The sequence below is a fragment of the Triticum aestivum genome, chromosome 5A (genome assembly GCF_018294505.1).
Source record: "Triticum aestivum cultivar Chinese Spring chromosome 5A, IWGSC CS RefSeq v2.1, whole genome shotgun sequence".
Lineage (NCBI taxonomy): Eukaryota > Viridiplantae > Streptophyta > Magnoliopsida > Poales > Poaceae > Triticum > Triticum aestivum.
The window spans coordinates 136,428,048-136,443,387 of NC_057806.1; the positions used below are offsets into that span (position 1 = coordinate 136,428,048).

The 15,340-nt window shown below is 44.9% G+C and overlaps 1 protein-coding gene across 1 annotated transcript; it reads left to right on the forward strand.

Annotated features, from left to right (window-relative positions):
- Positions 1-5,706: 5,706 nt before the first annotated feature.
- Positions 5,707-13,661, forward strand: LOC123106715 (GDSL esterase/lipase At5g55050). Its single transcript, XM_044528804.1, has 5 exons — positions 5,707-6,041; positions 6,939-7,072; positions 7,210-7,467; positions 12,909-13,140; positions 13,253-13,661. Exons 1-5 carry the CDS (start codon positions 5,783-5,785, stop codon positions 13,474-13,476), a joined length of 1,107 nt encoding a protein of 368 aa, XP_044384739.1. The 5' UTR covers positions 5,707-5,782; the 3' UTR covers positions 13,477-13,661.
- Positions 13,662-15,340: the final 1,679 nt, after the last annotated feature.

A 15,340-nucleotide genomic window follows, 5' to 3' on the forward strand; every position in this document is an offset into this window, starting at 1 on the left:
ATAGCACGAGCTCTGCCGCCGGAGATTTGAGGGGCCCGGATACATCCCCCTCCGCCCACGCACACGGCGGCGGCGGCGGAGGAGCGCGAGCGCGGGAACTTCCACCCGGACCAGGCGCCTTCCTCGGGTGCTGCTGCTGCTCCCCCGTCGTCGTGGTCGTTGCCGTAGGCGCCATTGTGCTGATGTGCTCCCCCATCGTCGTGGTCATTGCCGTAGGTGCCAGCTACAGCTCCTTCCAGCCGCAACTCCGAGTCGCGGAACGGAGTAGAAGAGGATGGGGCTCGCGGGATCCGCGGCGGCGAACGGTTGCGGCTGGCTAGGGCTAGGCCGTAGATCCGGTAGAGGCCGCCTCTGCCATCGTTGGAGATGAAGTAGCTGCGTGGAAGGAGAGGTAGGGCGTGGCCGTCTGGGTGGAGAGGCAGGGGGCGAGGTGCGGGCGGTGGAACCCTAGGACGACGACGGCCTGGGTGGGTGGATGGATCCCGGAGCGGAACGGAGCGGAGCGGGTGGGGACGGCCAGGGGCGAGGGGAGGGGGATGGCGGAGACGGGGGCGACGCGAGGTGGGCTGTGGTAGTCGATGGGATCTGAGATCGAGGGTGCCGTCGGTGGAGGAGATCTGAGATGGGGACGAGGGAGGAGGGGGACGAGGCCGTCGGTTGGGTGGGCAGCGACGTGGGCGAGCGGGGTGTGGATGGATGTGGGATCGAACGGATGGATGTGGATGGATGGATGTGGATCGAATGGATGGATGGATGGATGGGCGCCATGTCATCGATCCGTGTCACAGCTAGTTCTACCAATAAGAATAAAGCACATGCAATTTTGTTTTCCTTCTTCATTTCTCAAGTGCAAAGTTGGGTCTTTTGTGAATAAACTACTAGATACTTGTTGCAAAAAGGCACAACCCCATTTTTCAAAAATATTAGACCACATTTTATGTGGAATTAACCAAATGGTTGTGTGCCAAAAGGTTTCGGTCCAGCTCTTATAAAAAGACAAATTTTCATCGATTCAATAGGAAATGAGTCAAATTTGAACTACACATGCCACATAGTTTACTCTTTAATTTTTCCAAAATTTATTTTTGGGTACATAAGTATCTATTTAATTAGAGAAACGCCAAAAGTTTTCCAAGATTCAACCACTAGCTTGGAACGGCCATGTCCGTCGTTTTGACTGCATTAACGGGCATGAATAATTCAAAAGAAAATCAAAAAATTGAAAAACCTTTGCATTGTGTCATTATATATTCATCTTGTAATGGAAAAATGATGTTGCCTAAGGTTTTTTCATTTTCTTTGGATGAAAAAACTATTTTCCATTTTTCGAGTGCCCAAAAGGAGGTTTTTTGTGAAGGACCTCCCAAATAATTGTTGCAAAATTGGACCAAATCATTTTTCTAAAATACTAGGCCATATTTAATGCACAATTGACCAAATCATTGGGTGTAAAAAGTTTTGATTCACCTCTCGTGAAAAAGACAAATTTACGCCGATTCAGCTGGAAGTGGGTCAAATTTGAACTGTAGCTGCCTCATAGTTTACTATTTATTTTTTCCAAAAATCATTTCTAGGTACATAAGTATCTATTTAATCAGAGAAACACCAAAAAATCCAAGATTCAACCACTAGCTAGGAACGGTCATTCCCGTTGTTTTGACCGCATTTTGAAACGGGCATAAAAATTCAAAAAAAATCAAAAAATTTGGAGCCTTCGCATTGTGTCATCATATGTGGCCAAGTTCCCAGGAAAAATAATAAACTTGTAATATGGCAATTATTTTTAAAAAGTGTTCTCAGAAACGAGCTATCACGTGTGGAGATCGATGGCTTTCAAGCCAAATGATCAATCTTATGGCCACATTCATGGCATAGTTTGTTCAAATGATCTCATATTGCTCACAAGGGTGCATATTGGAATGGAAAATAATGTTGCCTAAGGAAGTTTTCATTTTCTTTGGACGGAAAAACCATTTTCCATTTTTCGAGTGCCCGAAAGGAGGTTTTTTTGTGAAGGACCTCCCAAATAATTGTTGCAAAATTGGACCAAATCATTTTTATAAAATACTAGGCCATATTTAATGCACAATTGACCAAATGGTTGGGTGTAAAAAGTTTTGATCCACCTCTCGTGAAAAAGACAAATTCCTGCCGATTCAGTAGGAAGCGGGTCAAATTTGAACTGCAGCTGCCTCATAGTTTGCTCTTTATTTTTTCCAAAAATCATTTCCAGGTACATAAGTATCTATTTAATCAGAGAAACACCAAAAAAATTCAAGATTCAACCACTAGCTAGGAACGGTCATTCCCGTCATTTTGACCGCATTTTGAAACGAGCATAAAAAGTTCAAAAAAATTCAAAAAATTAGGAAACCTTCGCATTGTGTCATTATATGTGGCCAAGTTCCCAGGAAAAATAATAAACTTGTAATATGACAATTCTTTTAAAAAAGTGTTCTCAGAAATGAGCTATCATGCGTGAAGATTCATGGCTTTCAAGCCAAATGATCAATCTTATGGCCACATTCATGGCATAGTTTGTTCAAATGATCTCATATTGTGCACAAGGATGCATCTTGGAATTCCAAACAATGTTTCCTAAGGAAGTTTTCATTTTCTTTGCACGAAAAATTCATTTTCCATTTTTCTGAGTGCCCAAAATGAGTTTTTTTGTGTAGGACCTACCATATATTTGTTGCAAAATTGGACCTAATCAATTTTATAAAATACTAGGCCATATATAATGCACAATTGACAAAATGGTTGGGTGTCAAAAGTTTTGATCCACCTCTGGTGAAAAAGACAAATTCCCGCCGATTCAGTAGGAAGCGGGTCAAATTTGAACTGCAGCTGCCTCATAGTTTGCTATTTATTTTGTCCAAAAATCATTTCTAGTTACATAAGTACCTATTTAATCATAAATACATGGTTTGGTGGCGATACGTCGAGGTTTGGGCGGTGGCCGAGGCCCCCAACTCTAGAGCACGTAAACTCGCATGCCCGCCGTGTGGTCACCGCGTGACCGTGGTGTTGCCATGTGTTCTGGGCAGCCTAGGCATGTCTAGTGGGTTGGGCACTCCCCAGGTAGGTGATAGGAAGAAAATCACAACATAATATTCTCACGAGGAGACCAATCGATGCTCAAACATGAATAAGCAGCCAAGTGTTTGATTAGCGGTACGGGAAATGTACATGGCCAATGGGCGTGAGTTTTGGCTGATAATGATCATCTACTAAGGAGAATGTCTTCACAAATTTTTAGCTCAAAAGGAGTATCCTAGGTGGTACTTGCTATGCAAAGTACCACACTGGACAAAAATATGAATATTGAAGATGGGCTCAAAATAATGAATGGATTGAGCTGAAATTTAGTGGAGGATGGTTATTTGGGCATAGAAAAGCATTGTAGAAAATTGATATCATTTGGACATGCCAAAGTAGTACTTCCTTCACAATGCTCTTCTATGGACAAAAACTTGGGAAAACTAGTGAGATAGATTGGATGAATTAAATGAGCTAAAAATTGGTGTAGGTAAGTTACATAGGTATGGTCATGCGCTGATAAATTTTCAGATCATTTGGGTAAGCCTAGCTAGTACTTACTTCATAAAGCTTCTCTCGAGGTAGAAACTTTGAAAATTTCCTGAGAAAGATTTACTAGGAAAATTGAGCTGAATATTATCATGTGGCAATGATTTTGGTATGGAAGCATGCCCGAAAAGTTTGAGGGTAATAGGAGGGGTCTATATAACACTTGCTTTGCAACGTGCCAATTTGGCCATAAAATATAAATTGAACCTGGGCTCACATAGATGATTTGACTGAGCTGCAATTTGGAGGAGGGTGATAATTTGGGCATATGAAGGAACTGTATAAATTTCATGTCATTTCGAGATATAAAAAAGGTACTTCCTTCACAATGCTTCTAGGTGGACAAAAACTTTGGAAATTTGCCGAGGAAGATTTGCTAGGCAAATGGAGCTGAATTTTGTCATGCGGTAATGATTTGGATAGAAAGAGTGCCCAAAAATTCCTAGGGCAATCAAGAATATATAAATAGCACTTCCTTCATAAAGTGTTGTTGTGAACAGAATAGGAAAATGAATATTGTTGAATTAGTTTTGAACTAGGCAAGGAAGGACTTTTACATATTTGATGAAGATATGACCCAAAGAATTTATGAGATTTTTTGGGAATTTTGGGAATGACAGAAATATAGGTTGCTTCACAACCTAGGGCAAAAACTGCCACATGGACATGACACATAGGCAAAACTGATGAGGTGGCGCTTAGTCATAGCAACCCACCACAATTTACAAGGTTATGACTATCTATATTGGTCATGATCAGCTAGAAATAAGGCATCGGACTAGTGCTGTCTGCTTTATGACTATTTTGTGTAAGGAAATTACAACCTTTCTGACCAAAATGGTCGCAATGGTTTAGGGTTTGGAGCCCCCCGAACAGCTTTTGACCAATTGGTCTAAAATGGTCATAGATTTATGACCAATTCTTCCAGGGTCACTGACAGAAGGTCATAAGTTGACATATTTTTTATAGTGACGGCTGCCTTCAGCGAAGGCTCGACAATTTGCCACCTGCGGGCGGTAAATAGAAGGTCTTCCTGGCGATCAAACGCAAGTTATCGGGGTCCAAAATTTGGTAGATTTTTGGCTGTCAGTTAAAAGTGGTAGTTCTGGAAACACAAACCACCTCGAGCACCTTTTGAGTCCAGCGACCAATTTGCGCGCAATGGACAAGTAAATGACCACAGATGACTTCTACTCTTAACGAATCGCACAATGTTGTTTGTATACACGCTCATAGACTAACCCTGAACACATCACAATGTTGTTTGACCTAGTGATATGCAAGTTCTATTCTTTTGTGCGAGAAGTGCAAGCGATCTCAGAGGACTTGCAGAGATGCGGCAATGTGAACACGCTGGAGGATTACGGAGGTACATAGTTGCACGCCAATTTAAAATCTCAAATGGTAAGTGCCACGCGTGTGACACCAAGTAATCCCACCCTAATGTTTTTTACAACTAAAGTTGTCATCCGAAAAGAAAAAAACAAACCGCAAAAAAACCCAAAACTCGCCATCCGAAGAGAAAGTTGCCATGCCAACTAATTTGCCATCCTCGCATCACTAAACTTGTCATAAAAAATGTTAGTTGTCATGTGTTTGTGCCACACATGTGGCACTTATCAAGGTCATAAAATCTCAAATGAACGCTACTAGTAGCTTATAACTGTTGGAGATGCCATGATTTGACTACTGCCATGCACGCCATGAACGCTATCTATATATATGCACGCCATATAAGTATTGTTGTTTGTACGCTCATACCCTAACGCTGAACTGTCCTTAACCTCCATTAGCGACCTTGTGATGTGCAAGTTCCGTTGTTTTGTGCGAGAAGTGCATGCGATCTCATAGTTGACTTGAAGAGATACGGCAACGTGAACAAGCTGGAGGATTACGGAGGTACAGAGTCGCGAGCCAATTTAAAAATTATCGCTGCCAGTAATCTATTCCACCGTCCGAGGCTAGTTCCACCTCCATGCACGCCATGAACGCAACACTATCGTAAAACTGCTGGAGATGTCCTGCCATGGTTGACAGTTGCCTGGTTTGAGTTAGTATAACTGACAGCGCAGCGAGGACGTCTGTACGCGTTGCATGTTGAGGCTTCCCCACCCCACCTCTCTCTCCGTATATATACTACCGTAGGAGCGACCGCTCCGTAGTAGGAGTACGTGGCTAGCGAGTAGTCAGAATGGGCTCTTGTGGTGGGATGGTGGTCTCTCGTGGATGGCCTTGCGTCCTGCTCCTGCTGGCTTGTTGCTGGCTGTGCGAGGCCGGCGCGGGGTTGGCCCCGGCGCTATACGTGCTCGGCGATTCGCAGGCGGACGCCGGGACCAACAACCACCTGGTGACGGTGCTCAGGGCGGACCACCCGCACAACGGCGTCGACTACCCGGGCTGCAAGGCCACCGGCAGGTTCAGCAACGGCAAGAACTTCGTCGACTTCCTCGGTGCGTACATATGCCTTCCACTGTTGATGTCAAGTCTCTTTTTTCTTCAGACTTCTAAACTGAGCATTGCTTCGAGGAGAGTGAACCTGTAACTTTTGCATTTTTTATGGGCATCGGCCAGCCGGCGAGATGATCATCAAGTGGTGAGGGTAGTCGTGCGTGGATGATCTTTAATGTTGTACTCCCTGTCCCTCAACATGGCATTGCTGATTAGTTGACCAAAGTTAATTTTATACTAGTACTTGAATTTGTTGAAATATATTGCCCATCTTTCTTCATCAGTTCGGATTTTTAAATAAGTTAGTTGAAGCATGAATTTAATATGGTATTGAAGTTAAGACCTCTTGACTTCAAGACCTTGCCAATGCAGTATTAAATAAAATGATTCTGCTGCCTACATCAATCCCACATCTAAAGACTAAAATAGCCTAGACATGAGGGGGGTGTTGAAATATATTGCCCACCTTCCTCCATCAGTTCGGACTTTTGGATGAGTTGGTTGGAGCATGAATTCAATAGAATTAATTAAAACGACGATTCTCTCAACTAGCACTGACCAAGATGTTAAAAGGAGGGTTTCCTGATATTTTCTGATAGCAGAATAATGCCTTGTTATGCCATAATACAATGCAATACAATACTCAGTTATTTGTTCGATGCATACATGTACCCTCTTCCAGCAAAAAGAAAAAGCATATACTTAGACCCTGTTCAGAAACCCATCCACTCCGGAAATCTTGGGACCGAGGAAAGTGCAGCTCCCCGATTTTCAACTACAGCTCTGTCCGCTCCGGGAGCTGAGTTGCAGAGGGGAGCGATTCCGAACACCGCCTTACTAGACATGTATGCACTCTGTTTTTCCTGATTATGCTATGCTTACTATTCCTGCCATTACAGCTGAACATCTGAAGCTACCGAGCAGCCCTCCTCCATACCTGTCCATCTGCAACACCCCAAGCAGCAATTCCATATATCTGACTGGTGTCAACTTCGCTTCAGGAGGTGCAGGGGTATTAAATCAAACAAATCAGGTAAAATGGAGATACTACGTCGTACGCACTAGCACTAGTGGATGACTAATTGCGCTGATTTTAACACTTTAACTTCTTCCATATGTCATGTTTCTTAATTATATATGCATACCATGCATGCGTCTACGTACATACAGGGTCAGTGCATCAGCTTCGACCACCAAATCGATCACCAATTCTCCAAGGTGAATGCATCACTGGTGCAGCAGCTCGGCCAGGCTCAGGCTTCGGCACACCTGAGCAGATCGATCTTCGCCGTTGCAATCGGTGGCAACGACATACTCAATTACGTCCGTCCAAGTCTTGTGAACCAGGTGCTAAGCCCTTGTCCTCCAACTCAGTCTCCTGATGAGTTCGTCTCCTCGTTGGCTCTCTCGCTGAAAGACCAGCTGCAGGTATGGAAGCTTTTTGGTTCATCTATATCTATATCTATATCTATATCTATACCTACTAATAAAGTAAGGTGTGTTTTTCCAAATTTTTCATCCATTCACCGCCGAAATATATTAGAAGTTCTCTCTATTCAAGGTGGTACTAAATTTTAGGGCGTTCGACCGCTAGAAAATAAAAAGCGCTTCCATCTAAAATTTCGTCGCTTGGGCCAGAGGCCCATAGCTTGCGCACAGCCTTTCTAAGGAAAAGGAAAAATTAATGCCATGGTGGTATCAAGCTCACGACCTCATGGGTACGTACCGTCTGACGGAATTTTCTATTTGCCGCTCTTTGCGGCAAGTAGTCGACCGGACGCACAGGCAGATTGACGAGCGCGTTAGGATGGGCTGGCCCGTTCAAACGTTAAAGCGAATCCGGTTTTGGGAATCTTCTAGGTAGTTCCCAGCCGGTTTTTCTGGTTTTGGGAATCTTCTAGAAGGTTCATGAACCGGTTTTTCTATTTCCCCCTTTACCCTTTTTTTTTCTTTTCTTTTATTGTTTCTTTTTCTTTTTCGTTTTAATGTTCTTTTTTCTTTTTCTGTTTTCTTTTTATCTTTTTTCGTTTTTTATGTTTCTTTTTTCCGGTTTTCTGTTTCTTTTTCATTTTTTTCTCTTTTCAAAGTTATATTTTTTTTTCAATTTTTTTGTGTTGCTCACCCCTTTACCCCTTTTTGTTTCTTTTCTTTTACTGTTTCTTTTTCTTTTTTGTTTTAATGTTCTTTTTTCTTTTCTTTTTTCTTTTTTTCTTTTTTTCTTTTTTCGTTTTTTATGTTTCTTTTTTTCCTGTTTTCTGTTTCTTTTTCATTTTTTGTTTTTCTCTTTTCAAAGTTATATTATTTTTTTTCATTTTTTTTGTGTTGCTCACAATTTTTCATTTTATTTTGTTCATGCTTCCAAAAAATTGTTCAAAACTTCACAAAATGTTCTTATTTTCAAATTTTGTTCATCCTTTCAAAAAAATTGTTCAAAACTTCACAAAATGTTCTCCTTTTCAATTTTTGTTCCTGACTTGAAAAAATGTCATGCTTTCAAAAAATTATTCAAAGTTAAATAAATGTTCTCATCTTCAAATTTTGTTTCTCTTTTCTTTTTTAGTTTCTTTTTCTTTTTTCTGTTTTTTCACAATTTCACAACTTTGCAAAATTTGTTCGCAAATTAAGAAAAATGTTCGTTTTTTCAATTTTTGTTCCTGAGTTTCAGTAAATGTTCCTTTTCAAATTTTGTTTGCATTTTTTCAAAAAATGTTCGTGTTTGAAATTTTTCTCCGTGAGTTTCGTAAAATGTTCCCATTTCAAAAATTTGTTCACATATTTCAAATTTTGTTCAGGAGTTTTAAAGAATGTTCACATATTTCATACGAACTTAACTTTTTCTCTCAAACATAACGTTCGCGTACAAAATTTTGTTCTCTAAATTCAAAAAATGTTCGGGATTTTAAAAAGTGTTCATTTTATCAAAACTTTGTTCAAGTTTTTAGTTGTTCTTCTAGCATTCAGCAAACGCGAACAATTTTTGAATTTTTAAATTTTTTGAACATATCCAATGTTTAAGGTTTCTAGGTGGGGGTGTTAGATATGTAGTAGATGATCTTTTAAAGTACCCGCGTTACATATGACCGAAGGAGGTAGTTAGCTCGCCTGGTTAGCGACAAGAGTATACTAGCTCCAGGTGCAGGGGTCGATCCCCCGCTTCGCGTTATAATTTTATAGGTGATCATTTTATTGTTTCGTCGCGACGATGGGCCGGCCCATTCGGGGGGCTGTACCTGTGCGGCGCGTGCGAATCGGACGCAAAGAGCGGCGCATAGGAGATCCCCCGTATGACCAAGCCAACTGCGCTAGCTTTGTCCTATGTCCAAAAAAGAAGCAGGCCATCCTCTTTATTTCTGCTCAATCCGTCTAGCCCAGTTGGGCCTCCACGTGCGCACCAGCCCCCAATCAAATTATTTTTTCGTCGGTCTATTCAATTCAATTAATAAAGGATAATTTGTTTTGTTGGGATTTTCTCAAAAAAAATCGTCCGTCCATCATCAAGTGATAAAAAAGATTTGTTTTTATGGGCCTTTTTTCGGACAGAACGGGGTGTTCATGGGCCACCCATGGAGCACTAAAAAAATGGTTGTGTGAGAATTAAACTCACGATCTTCCCTGTTGTACAGATAGCTGCAACCAACTAGGCTAACATATGGATATTAATTTGTCCCACCTCACGGCTTTAAAGTGATTGAATTTCTATCAATTTATATACTTTGTAAGTTACATGAAATATCGGCAAGATGAGAACTGGTGAAAAGGAATTGCAGGTCCTCTTGGAGGCATTAAAGGAAGGATGTATTTTGGCAATTAAAAGAAATTATGTAGGCTGCCTTGGTGGGGGTGTATTAAAGGAAACATGAATAATTAAAAGGATTTTTTTTGCGGAATAACATAAAAGGAATTGGGTGGCCTTCTTAGGAAGGAAGGATGGATTTCAAGGACATTCACATGGCAAGGATTGGACGTGTTGGTGGGGTGTATTATAAAGGAAGGATCAACAGTTAAAAGGAATTGGTTGGGTGTATTAAAGGAAGGATCAACAATTATAAAAAGGAAAGCTCACAAAAAATAATAATTATAAGGAATTATGTGGGGATGGATTCACGTGACAGGAATTGGAGGATCCGGCTTGCCTGCTCCCTCCCCATGCTCCCATCCATGCTCCCACTTCATCCTACGGCTGTCTTTTTTTTTCTTTTTTCTTCCGAATCTAATCATCTCCCCCCTGATTTTAAGAGGGTGGGGCCGGGCCTTACTTTATTTCAATAAAATCAAGCCACATAGACGGAAGCATGGATGGGCACACGACGGAGGAGCAGGCAAGTCTCGTCCGGAATTGGACATGCTCAGGAGTTTCTTAAAAAAACGTGCATGATATGGCTAAAGGAAATGTGAAAGGAAGGATGACAACGATGGGAGGAATCCCACGAGAACATGCACGTTCAGCTTCATTGTAATTGCAATCGTAGCAGCCCAGCCCATGTAAGTGGGCTAGGATGACCAAGGTTAACCAAGGATGCCCAGCAAAAAAAGTTTATAACAATATAAAACACATCTTCGTTTTCAAAAAAACAAAAATCCAACAAATTTTGTCGACACAGGCACTGTGATCGATCCATCTTCTCTTGAGTGCACTTGCATGTTTTCTTAAGAAAAAAGGTGCGCTTGCATGTTGGCATGTTTTTTTTTGCGGGGAGTGCGTGTTGGCATGTTGGCCATCTCCTACGTTTCTTTGTCGTGTACTTAGCACCCATGGGACAACTCTTATTTCTTTTGTTTTTGGTTTTTCTTACCTTTTTTTGCATGATGTTTAGTTATCCAGCATATTTAATCACTTCGACTCATAGCTCGCTCCCCCTCCTGTCACCCCTACTGCATGGATTTGCTCTTGCCTCCCTTCTCTTGCGAGGAAATAAATCACGTCTAGGGTTCCTGTCTGCCAACACCAACACTCCTTCCCGCCGTCTGCCGCCTTCCGCAACGAAGTGCTGGAACCGTGACGTGCACATACATATGAACGAGGTGTGCCTGCAACTATCATATTCTATATTTGAATTATACGCCAATTCAAATGTGAAGGAGACAGGTACTATGTGAGGACCCAAACTTTGAACTTTAGATCGATCGAGAGAGAAAAAACAATGCACAAGTGGCCTTCGTTTAAAACGATGTGGTCGAAAGCAACATGCGACTTGAAGGACGTGATCGATTGAGGATTTTGCTATCAGTCTATGGATAATATGGGGTCATAGAAGTATGAAATTCTTGAAAACCAGAAGAACAAGTTTTTTGATGCGGAATTGACACTTGAGAAGAGAAGGCCCGACAACTGATAACATCCATCGCAGACTCATCAAATGTTACATTTGCAAAGATGCAACAAAGAAGAAACAAGCGGGACAAGCACGTATTGCATTCTCTATACTAAGGATATGTTTGGTTCGGGAACGAAGTGGAATGTAATGTCATGGTTCCGTACCACCGGAACGGGTTGGTTCTATTCCGGTGTTTGGTGAAGGGAATTAGGAGGAATGGAATGGTTCCATCTCAGCGTTTGGTTGCATAGCACGGAATAGATTCTTTCACGTAATGCATTTGGTTTATCTCAAATCTTTGCATAGAAATGGTGGGACTCTCACATATGTATGTACATTGTCACAATTATAGCTCTTTACATTTTGTCATTTTCTGTCAAGTACATGTAAAAAATTGGTCAAAAGACAAAATGCAATCAATCAGGGAAGAAAAGCATTGACAAAATGCATTTGGTTTATCTCAAATCTACAGGCATGAACAAAATAAAAAATTTCTCACTGCAAGCATCAGGAACAGGTTGAGTTTGGCATGAACGCATCTAGCAGAACTGAACGCATCCATTAATACTGAACGCCGTCTGCTCCTTTCCTCTCTGGGCGCTGCCCAGGCAAGCTGATGCTGCCGCCGACCAGGTGTGGCTGCTGCTGGCTGGCTTCTAATACTCGCGCCGAAGTAGCCTGGCTCGCCGCCCAGCTTCAAGACCGTCGCCCCGCAGCCGCTCGTCCGCCGCCCCGCAGCTGATTGAGGAGAAGACGAGGGAGAGGGTGGCGTGGAGGAAGGACAGTCAGCGGTGCAGATGAAGGAGAGGAGCTTCCGGTGGCGCGGATCGACGAAGGAGAGAGACGAGGGGGAGGCGGCGCACCAGAGAGAGAGGAGAGGGCGAGAGGGGATGTGGTTGCGGGAGAGAGACGAGAGGGAGACGGTTCCGCGTCGTACGCTCGAATTCGAGGTCTCGTCTCGTTCCGGATCTGAGCCGAATATTCGGTTCGCTGGAACGAGTGGGTCACCGTAAACGCGAGAATCAAGTCCAGGAACGGGTCCGACCTGTGATATTTCGATCCATGACAAAAATCAAACACACCCTAAGCTTTGCAAAAAAGGTAAACACCTACTTTGGGACACCTTTTGTATCAAGCACCTTTTGTTTCAACTTGACACAATGAAGCAGGCAAGTGGGCCTTTTGTTTCAACTTGACACAGTGAAGCTGGCAAGTGGGGATATAATGGGCCATCGTGTTAAAATAGAGAACGTGGCTCTGAGGAAGGGAGGTGTTGAGGCATGTCTACTAGACTAGGACATGTGATTTTTTTCTCCCATTGCAACGCACGGGCATGCTTGCTAATCCTTGCTTACATCACATAAGCTTGTTCTTGATATGTGCTTCATTCGTTTCATAATATAAAATCATTTTTTACACTAACGTAGTGTCAAAAATGCTTGTATATAATGAGACGAAGGAGAGTACATCTTTCCTCTTGCATTAATTTGCACCGACGCATGAGCACATGAGTATGTAATCTGAATTACAACCTACATGAATGATGAATTGCAGAGGCTGTACAAACTCGGGATGCGCAGGATGTTCATCATCGGGGCAGCGCCACTGGGGTGCTGCCCGGTGCTGCGGGGGAAGGACGAGTGCGACGCACTAGCAAACTACATGTCAGCTCAGTACAACATCAAGGTGGCTTCCCTCCTGCGCGACAAGTACCCAGATATGCTCTACTCCTTGTTCGACCCATCCATTGCATTGCTCGATTACTTCCAGCGACCAGAAGCAAACGGTACAACAGATCCACGACCCACTGGCCACTAATCTGGCAACTGCTAATCATTCACCTATTAATTTGATATGTACTGTAGCTTAATTTGATGTTACGGTGATATATACTGTAGGTTACGCTGTGGTGGATGCAGCGTGCTGCGGGCTAGGAGGGAAGAAAAACGCCATGTTTAGCTGCACTCCGGCCAGCTCCCTCTGCAACAACCGGACCAACCATGTTTTCTGGGACTTTGTGCACCCCACGGAGATCACCGCGCAGAAGCTCACGGCAATTGCCTTCCACGGATCAGCACCCTTCGTGACCCCCAGAAATGTTGGGCAGCTATGTCCTATGTGACACTGCCATTTAGGCAATGCTGCACCGATTGCACAGTCACTGTTGTTTTATGCAAACTACTGGGTTGCGACCTGCTATTATGTTCCTAGTAATTTTTCTTATCTTTTCAACTACAAATATGCTAGTTTAGAAGATTTATAATATATGTATAACCCTTTATGGTAATGGTTGTGTGCATCATTTAATGCAGAGCCAGGGGTAAACCCTCGTTTTCCAAAGAAAAATTAACTCTTCATGCTTCTGTTCACTATATACATACATGGGATAGATTAGTACGTTACGAGAAGCCTAGGTTACATAACAGAATACTACGACACTACTCGATGTTGGGCAAATAAGTGCGAGCCGGTCGAGTCCGACGCGTGTATGGGCGCGTGCTGGGCATGACGGGCGGGTCGGATCCGCGAGTGTGCGTAGGTGTGTAGTGCGTGTGTGTTCTGTTGGCGGGATCGGGGGAGCGCCGGAGTCGGTCATGCATGAGCGGGCGCGCACGACCAGGGCATGTACGTGCATGCGTGGGGCATGGATGGCGCGGGCTGGAACGGCCGCTGGGCGTGGACTGGGACGTGGCTACATGCCCGGCGAGTCCCAGGGTATAATACCCCGTGCGTTGTAATAGATGGATGAACGAGTTTGTTGCTCGAGGGAATAGAATACAAGGCCGTACGTGCGGCTGCAGCGTTCGTGCGCTGGGAAGAAATTCTGTTGTGGCTCCCTGCTCCTTCTTCTTCTGTACTCCTCTTCGTCTACCTCCAGTCCGGTGAGCTGAGTGAGAGAGAGCTCCGGTGAGTGCTAGGGCAAGAGCTGCGCCAACATTTGGTATTCAGAGCCTCGTTGCGAAGGTGATCGCCGGCGATGTCGCTCATCCCGTACGTCGGCGGATCGGGCAGCTCACTGCCGCAGCCGGTGCCGATGCTCACCGGTGAGAACTACACCGCATGGGTAATCAAAATCGAGGCCAATCTCGATGCGGCTGGGCTGTGGGAGGCGGTGGTGGTGCCGGAGGACGCGGCGGCGGCGGTGATCGCCAAGAAGGACAAGCCGGCGCGGGCTTACCTGCTCGGGGCGCTCGCGGAGGATCTGCTGCTCCAGGTGGCGTCGAAGAAGACGACGACGGAGGTGTGGAGCAGCCTCAAGGCGAGGTTCGTCGGGGCGGACCGAGTCCGGGTGGCGCGGCTGGGCACTCTCCGAGGGGAGTTTGAGATGCTGCGCATGGCGGAGGGCGACACGTTGGATGGGTTCGCCGGCAAGCTCGGCGGCATGGCGGCGCCCTACGCGGGACTCGGGTCGATGCTGGACGACGCCATGATGGTGAAGAAGCTCCTCAATTCTGTGCCGGATCGCTTGTACGCGGTGGTGGCTGGAATCGAGCAGTTTTGCGATGTCTCCATCATGCCGTTCGAGGACACGCTCGGTCGCCTGAAGGCCTTCGACGAGCGGCTGCGACGACGTGGACAGGCGGGCGACAAGCGGGCGGACAGCCAGCTCATGTACACGGCGGCGCAGTGGCGAGCACGGGAGCGGCAGCGCGGTGGTCCTCGAGACGGCGACGACAGGCGGAGCATGGCGTCGGGCTACGGTGACAACAGGCGCGGCCGCTGCTACAAGTGCGGCGAGCGCGGCCACTTCAAGAGAGAATGCCCCCAGCTTCGGAAGGCGCCAGCGGAGGAGCATGCGATGATGGCGGACGCCGGCGTCGAGGACGGTGGCCTGCTCTGAGCCGCGTCTTAGGGGAAGAGTGTTGGGCAAATAAGTCGCGGCGGCGAGCCGGTCGAGTCCGGCACGTGTATGGGCGCGTGCTGGGCATGACGGGCGCGTCGGGTCCGCGAGTGTGCGTAGGTGTATAGTGCGTGTGTGTTCTGTT

What these genes read in the sequence shown, in the direction of transcription:
- LOC123106715 (XM_044528804.1), top strand. Translation starts at nt 5,783, where the DNA reads ATGGGCTCTTGTGGTGGGATGGTGGTCTCTCGTGGATGGCCTTGCGTC. An exon ending in TATTAAATCAAACAAATCAG is followed by an intron (nt 7,073 to 7,209) that starts GTAAAATGGAGA and finishes ACGTACATACAG; the next exon opens with GGTCAGTGCATCAGCTTCGA. An exon ending in CGCTGAAAGACCAGCTGCAG is followed by an intron (nt 7,468 to 12,908) that starts GTATGGAAGCTT and finishes GATGAATTGCAG; the next exon opens with AGGCTGTACAAACTCGGGAT.